Genomic DNA, 8501 nt, shown 5'->3' with positions numbered 1-8501 from the left:
TTTTATATAGCTTTAAATGTAATGTTGATTTATTTGTGTTGATTCAAATGTCTGAATAAAAATGACAGTTAGTGCAGAATGGGGCTTTTGGGGGGGAAAGAACAAGTCCTATTCGGAATTCACCTTTCTCTGCCATCATTACGCAGCACCTGTTACGCTATTTTTGTAGGCCTGGAAGAAGTAAGCCTACAAATGAAACAAACAGACAACTCYTGAAGGCCTAGTGTAGGATTAATCGCAGAATTATATCATTTGAAAGTTAATAAAGGGCTCTATGCAATCCATATCGAGGAAATTCAATGTTACAACGCGGTTTAGGTACAAAGGTAATGTTCCCGTTTTAGCTGAGACTGCATTTAAACAATGCATATGTTGGCTCAATCGGAAATTACTTTGAAATTTAGATRGTGCAAAATGTATCACTTCAGCGATACAAGTTGAATCGAGCCCTYATCTCCTTACCCAGCTGCTTGCACAGTGTTGCAAGGTCAAATATCTCATTTTATCGTTGGCACCTGCAATGACGGGAATTCTACAAAAGTCAGTAGCATGGGCCAGCACCCAAACCCAGTACAGTTTGGATTCGGTCGCTCGCAGTATTTGGTCTAATTCCAGGCTTTCCACCATGCAARGTGTGTTTAAATCAGGAGGCTACCATAAAATTAACAAAAGGCCTGCTGCCAGTGACAGCAAAATGCAAGCACAGACTGGTAAAGTAGGCTATGACCATACTGGGCCTACTACATTCATTTTGCCTCTGTCACATGTGCACCTTGTGTCAGTTAAAATAGCCAACAGGGCCGGGCTACTTCACTAAGAAATGAGACTAGTCTGTGTTTCCGAGAGGGTGAACATGAGGCATTATAGACATGTTGCTTCACATACACCTTTAGGCTACATGTCATAAACGCAATGGTATGACCTCAAATCAACGGTCTCGATAAAAATGCCATCGCCTAAACCACATTAACCATAAGGTTAAATCTGTGCAAAGCATAGTTCTGTAATATTGAGCATTAAAGTTGTCACATCCCATTTGTCAGAACTGTTTTGTAGTGAATTCTTCTTTCATAACCCAATAAGCTCCTCACCTTAAAAGGTACTTAAAGTGCACAGTCAAAATCCTGAGACATTTGTAAATTCGTTTTTTTAGGGTGTGCAATCACAGATAGAACCTCATGGCTCTGAAATGTCAATCATGGGTTCAGCTATAAGGTTCTATCTGACACTTTGAATTAGACATTTTCCGTTTTTATGAATGCTGAGCTATTTGAATACATAAATTATAGAATAACACTATTTTACCAAGATAGAGTCAGAACACATCACATACATTAAGAATTGTACTACAAACAACGATGTGACAGAATCATCTACTATAAGATTTCTGACAGTTGTTGCTTTACTTGAATGACATTATTGCTGGCTGGACTAGCCTAGACTATACTTGGAGGAAGTTGGCAATGACATGTGTTCTGATTGGTCCGTTTGTATTTGTTCACGATTGTGATTGGATTGCAGATAGAAACGTATAGGCCAAGCTCAAGTGTGTTTATGCATATAGAACTTTCTAGTTTTTCATTTTTTTTCTCTTCAAATGTACTTTTTCAAAAATAGAACTTCACAGACATATGAAGAACCATCTAAAGGTCAACTATATGTGAAAAACTCATTTTTGACAAAACATGTCAGATAGAACCTTACAGTCCCAAGATCTCATATTTATGTTCAGTATAGGCCACGACTGATGTTGACTCAGTCCGCTAAAAACGCTGTGACAGGAACTGGGCTATGTTTACCTGATGGAAAGATTTTCCATTAAAACTGTAGGTCCTCCCAATAACATACTTTTCCCGAACTGTAAATGTGTAGCTCTATGTTGGTGTATAATATCGGATTGTGCCTGTAGTCTAACGCAACAGAGATGACGCATAACCTCAAATTACACCATGTTACCTAAACAAACCTGCAACTAGTTTGTTGACGTAATTCAGAGAGCGAGAGAAAGAGGGTAGTGAGAGTAGAATAAACAGTCTGAGAAAGGTAAATGCCATTTCAATGACTTTAATAAGCAAAATAGGAAACCATTTCTTCCAAAAACAATAAAAAATAAGACGAAACAGAAACCAGCCTGAATGGAATTACAACAGTTCAAATGTAAGATATTTAAAATAAAAAAAACGTATTTATATAAACCGGATTGAAAATTGATCCCCATCATCATCGCAAAATACATGAAATGAAAAACAAAACAAGCCGCTCCTGCGGTTTCAATTTGATTTCAACACAGTTGAATCAGTAACAAACCAAGAGATTGTTAAATGCATGACTTTTCAACAATAGTGTTTAAATGCAAGCGCCATGCTAATTCAATATGATCTGACAGTTTGTTCATTTTAATCATTCAAATTACAACTTTAACTATGCATCTGGCCAGCAGAACCAGAATCACCAAATAATAATCATTAAATAGACGAAAGGATAATATCATATAACATACACAACAGTTTTCATTTTGAGATTTTGCACAACCTGAATCACTTTTTTTCCTGACCGGCAGAATATTTTGGGGGAAAACATATAGCAGTAATATATTTCAACGTCMTATTCCCGAAACGCATGCGCAATCCAAATACTTGTTAATTGTACATAAAACCCCTCATTTGGTCAACATTATTGAGCATGTTTGAGACACTTTATTAAAAAATGGAAAAGTACAAAATATGTCTATTGTAGGCCTGTTATGACTGTTAACGCGATGCAGCTGCACCCAATAAAATACTTAAATCAAGTTTCAATGAAATGACTCTCCTGCTACATTTGTTCTACACATTACATTCACATTAGGGCTAGGCAATAGTTAACAGAACGGCATTGCTGGTGCAGAAAAAACTCTTCTGACTACAGCACCACATTGAAATGAAATGGAATAACAGTATTTTTCTACTGTAGCCTATATGCATCCGAGGAGAGAGAATAACTAAAAGTTATGGTGCTTAAATGTTATGCGCAAAGTACTCACTCATCTGATATTCTAGCGAGGCGTTTGTTTTTTACAGTTTCGCACAATACATCACATTGTGTCATATGGTTATCATTAAGCTTGCATCTATCGTGTCTTTATTATTATAATAGAACAATCAATAATCATAGAATGTCTTCTTTTAAGGGCGTCTGCACAAAACTCAAAATGAAAACTTAAAACAAGCCATTATCCATAAAGTGCACTTATTATACCGTTTTTTAATCTTTAAATGCAACTGCAAAATGGCCATATCTCCGAAACAATACGCACAGAATGAAACTCAAACAAAAACACGAAGAAAAGAAAACTCAAAGAAAGAAAGGAAAGTTCAAACCAGCCTCTTCAATCATGGTGTGCAGTTTTGCGTTGCGTAATATTTACAAGGCTACAGAACACCATGATACTGCACAGGCAGCCCTGCTGTACTGTCCCCATTCCTCTCATCTAAACCCAACAACGCTATGGAGAAGCGCAGATCAACGACATGCTCTTATTAAGTAGTACAAAAGATAAATTATTACCGTACATGTCCAGCATGCAGGATTAATATTTTTATGAGATTTTTGTTTCAATATATATTCGAAAATAACCAAGCAGGCAACCAATGGGATGTTGCATACAATGTCCCCCTTTGCGGGATAAGTAGACCGATTTCAAGATTGCATAATGTGGAGTCTTGTTTTTACAATTCTCTTTTCTTTTTTCAGGCCCAGTGTCAAATGTGAGTCTCAAAACTCTGCGTTGTTTGTTGTGTAAGGCCTACACGCCGGTCGGTCATCCCACGAACAGACACAGTAAAAGCAGTAGCCTGAAAAGAGGAAWGTTCGTCCGCTGTTTCTCTCTTCTCGCAGGAAGATGGGGGGAAAAAAGTATCTTCACTACAAGCAACTAATCTACAAAGATGCAGCGGTGACCAAACAGTCTGCCTTGTTCTTTGTATCTCTGTTGTCACGTGGATGGAGAGAGATGGTTACATATGAGACTATTACTATTTGATGGATCATTATTCTTATATGAATATTGTTGCTGTCATGAGTATAGTCAATATGACGGCGTATGTGATTATTATTGTTTGTTCGTCAGCAACAGTTGGTGGTAGGGTAGGGGTGAGTCAATACAGCTATAATAACAACTCACATGAACAACTCTGGAGATTACGGATTGTCCCTTGTGGACCCAGCCTCCCGGATCCCGTTATTCGCTCCCGTTCCGGTCAGTTTCTCGCACTTGAGTTTGTAGYCGTCCCTCTCGCGCGCCAGCCGATTGATCTCCGCTTTGAGTGCTCCCACCTGGTTTATCAGATGAGTCTTCTCGTTCTCCAGCACGTGTTTCTGCTGCACCCGCTTGAAGCGGCAGGACTGTGCGTAGCCCCTGTTTTTTAGGGTCCGCCTCTTCTGCTTGAGATGGATGACCTCGTTCTTGGTGAACACCCGCAGGTGCCTGTTCAGCTCCCTCACAGACATGGACACCAGCTGGTCGTCAGAGAATTGGTCCTCCACGTTGCCTGAGCATTTTTGCCCCTGGTGGTCGTGTTGGTGGTGGTGGAGGGCTTGGTGGGAGCCTGGTGAGACGGGGGACGGGCTGTCTGGGTCCTGGCTGTGGTGGTGGTGCTGGGTGTGTGGGTGGCTGTGCCCCCCCTGGTGTCCAGGCATTTCATCTGGGTGGTGTGGAATGCCTCCCCCATAGGGATGGTAGTGCTGTTGGGGTGGGCCATGGGGGTTGTGGTGGTGAGGCCCTCTGTAGCCATCGAAGCTGCTCTGCTGCAGCTGCTGCTGGACATGCGGGGTCGGGGCGTGCCCATGGGCCGTGGCTCCAATCAGGGCCTCCACTGCATCCTCCGGGGTCAGACTCAGCGTCTGTGGGTCGATCTGCTGGTGGTACCCACCGTTGGGCATCCAGTAGAGCTCCTCCAGATGGTTCTTCTGCTCTGTGGGGCTGAAGCTGGGTGAGGAAGGCACCGAGCTGCATGGTGTGCTGGTGGGGGTGGAGGACACAGAGCCCTGGGGCTGGAGCCGAGTACACTGGCGCACCCCGGCGCGTTCCACCCCGGTCAGACCTTCCTTCTTCACGTCAAACTTCATTAGGTCAAAGTCGTTGACGTATTCCAGAGCCAGAGGGCTGTTGGGGAGCTCTGGGCCCATGCTCAGCGCTGCGCTCATAGTGCTGCCACGACTTTTCTCCAGATTGGCGAAGGTGTTTGCCAGCGTCGCAAAAACAGACTTCTTAATAATAAGCGTCTGTTCTCCACTCTCGTCTCATGCAGTAGTTTTTCCTATTCCTCCAATGCTGCAGACTCGTGTGCTGTTGCATGCAACACCATTCGGAGAGGTAAAAAAGTAGAAATCGAAAAAGAAGCGGAAAAAAACATTCAGACTAGGGCACTGCAAACGACATAGGAATTTACTTCATGTCGCCTACTTCTGCTAACTGGCTCTGATCTGGTCAACAGACGAGAAGTGGAGGTAGAAATACTTTCGTATCAGTGCATAGACTAAACCGCCAGTCCTTTCAGCAGAAACTAACTTAAAAAATGTAATTAAAAATAATACCGAGTTGTCGTTGACCCAGGCTCCTGTCCCGGTCAACTTTGTAGATATAAGGTATAGTCCTTGTTTTTCGCCAGGAAAATAAAAATAAGATAAGACTAGTGCGTCTGGTTTTTGATTGGAGAAGTAGCCTTTTAGCTCTGCACTGCAGAGATTTGCGCTCTCCTRCCTGACACACTCACTCTCGAGTATCCAACAGTCTGCGCTGACTGCCAGCACTTTATCCTTATAGCGCGCCGTGACATCACGCTTAAAGGCAGGTCCCCTTGCCTGCCTGTCTCCAATGGGAGCGGCTTATTCTCCGGATTAGAATAACGGAGAGGATGGAGAGACGTGGGAGGAGAACGGAAGGGAGGAGGGGGAGCGCTGTCAATTCAATTCAAGGGCTTTATTGGCATGGGAAACATATGTTAACGTTGCCAATGCAAGTGAAGTAGATCATAAACAAAGGGAAATAAACAATCAAAGTGAACAGTAAACATTACAAAAGTTCCAAAACAATAAAGTCATTTAATATGTCATATTATGTCTATATACAGTGTTGTAARGATGTACAAATGGTTAAGGTACAAAAGGGAAAATAAGTAAACATAAATATGGGTTGTATTTACAATGGTTCTTTGTTCTTCACTGGTTGCCCTTTTCTTGTGGCAACAGGTCACAAATCTTGGTGCTGTGATGGCACACTGTGGCATTTCACCCAGTAGATATGGGAGTTAATCAAATATGTGTTTGTTTTCAAATGCTTTGTGGATTTATGTAATCTGAGGGAAATTTGTCTCTAATATGGTCATACATTTGGCAGGAGGTTAGGAAGTGCAGCTCCGTTTCCAACTCATTTTGTGGGCAGTGTGCACATAGCCTGTCTTCTCTTGAGAGCCAGGTCTGCCTATGGCGACCTTTCTCAATAGCAAGGCTACGCTCACTGAGTCTGTACATAGTCAAAGCTTTTGTTAAATTTGGGTCAGTCACAGTGGTCAGGTATTCTGCCACTGTGTACTCTCTGTTTAGGGCTCTCTCTGACAGCTACAGACAGTCAAATCAGCTGACTGACTCCCCCAAACAAACAAGGGAGGAGTGGTGAGTGAGAAAGAAGAGCTGAAAGCTTTCACATAGGGGAACCACTGGCATTGAATCGTTTAACAGCCCGCGTTTAATGCATAATTCCCCCTCTTCCACAGAAATGATCTCCCAGTTTACACGTGGTGAACAGAGAGAACCAAGTTATCCACACACAGTGCCTTCAGAAAGTATTCAGACCCCTTGCACATTTTGTTAGGTTGCAGCCTCATTCTAAAATTGATTGAATTCTTTTTCTTTTTTTCCCTCGTCAATCTACACGCAATAGCCCATAATGACAAAGCAAAAACAAGATTTTAGACATGTTTGCTAATTTATTAAATATAACAACTAAAATATCACATGTACGTAGAGTACTAGTCAAAACTTTGGACACACCTACTTATTCAAGGGTTTTTCTTTATTTTTAAAATTTTCTACGTCGTAGAATAATAGTGAAGACGTCAAAACTATGAAGTAACACATATGGGTTCATGTAGTAACCAATAAAGTGTTAAACAAATCAAAATATATTTCATATTTGAGATTCTTCAAAGTGGCCACCCTTTGCCTTGATGACAGCTTTGCACACTCTTGGAATTCTCTCAAGCAGCTTCATGAGACAGTCACATGGAATGCATTTCAATTAACAGGTTAAAAGGTAATTTCTGGAATTTCTTTCCTTCTTAATGTGTTTGAGCCAAACAGTTGTGTTGTGACAAGGAAGGGGTGGTATACAGAAGATAGCCCTATTTGGTAAAGGTCCAAGTCTATATTATGGCAAAAACAGCTGAAATAAGCAAAGAGACATGATGGTCAGTCAATATGGAAAAATTCAAGAAATTTGAAAGTTTCTTCAAGTGTAGTCGCAAAAACCATCAAGCACTATGATGAAACTAGCTTTCATGAGGAGCGCCACAGGAAAGGAAGACCCAGAGTTACCTTTGCTGCAGAGGATAAGTTCATTAAAGTTACCAGCCTCAGAAATTGCAGCCCAAATAAATCCTTCACAGAGTTAATAAAGTTATAGACACATCTCTACATAACTGTTCAGAGGTGACTGAGTGAATCAGGCCTTCATGATCGAATTGCTGCAACAACAAAACAACACTACTAAAGGACACCAATAAGAAGAAGACACTTGCTTGGACCAAGAAACATACGCAATGGACATTATACCAGTGCAAATCTGTCCTTTGGTCTGATGATTCCAAATTTGAGATGTTTGAATCCAACCGCCGTGTCTTTGTGAGACGCAGAGTAGGTGAGCGGATGATTTCTGCATGTGTGATTCCCACTGTGAAGCATGGAGGAAGAGGTGTGATTATGTGGGGGTGCTTTGCTGGTGACACTGTCGGTGAWTTATTTTGAATTCAAGGCACACTTAACCAGAATGGCTACCACAGGATTATGCAGTGATAAGCCATTCCATCTGGTTTGGGCTTAGTGGGTATCATTTGTTTTTCAACAGAACAATGAACCGACACCTCCAGGCTGTTTAAGGGATATTTGACCAAGAAGGAGAGTGATGGAGTGCTGCATCAGATGACCTGGCCTCCACAATCATCCAACCTCAACCCAATTGAGATGGTTTGGAATGAGTTGGACGGCAGAGTGAAGGAAAAGCAACCAACAAGTGCTCAGCATATGTGGGAACTCCATCAAGACTGTTGGGAAAGCAATCCCTGTGAAACTGGTTGAGAGAATGCCAAGTGTGCAAAGCTGTCATTTGTTTAACCCTTTTTTGGTTATTACATGATTCCATATGAGTTTTCATAGTTGTGATGTCTTTACTATTATTCTACAGTGTAGAAAATCGTTAAAAAAAATAAAAATAAACTTGAATGAGTAGGTGTGTCCAATCTTTTTAC

At 41.5% G+C, this 8501-nt stretch overlaps 1 protein-coding gene across 1 annotated transcript; it reads right to left on the bottom strand.

Annotated features, from left to right (window-relative positions):
* Nucleotides 1–2048: 2048 nt before the first annotated feature.
* Nucleotides 2049–5759, bottom strand: LOC111979773 (transcription factor MafB-like). Its single transcript, XM_024010468.1, has one exon. It carries the CDS (start codon nucleotides 5182–5184, stop codon nucleotides 4180–4182), a length of 1005 nt encoding a protein of 334 aa, XP_023866236.1. The 5' UTR covers nucleotides 5185–5759; the 3' UTR covers nucleotides 2049–4179.
* Between the last annotated feature and the right edge of the window lie 2742 nt (nucleotides 5760–8501).

Source organism: Salvelinus sp. IW2-2015, linkage group LG19 (genome assembly GCF_002910315.2).
Source record: "Salvelinus sp. IW2-2015 linkage group LG19, ASM291031v2, whole genome shotgun sequence".
NCBI lineage: Eukaryota > Metazoa > Chordata > Actinopteri > Salmoniformes > Salmonidae > Salvelinus > Salvelinus sp. IW2-2015.
Note: the sequence above shows the minus strand (reverse complement) of the source record. Positions and strands in the feature narration are given on the sequence as shown.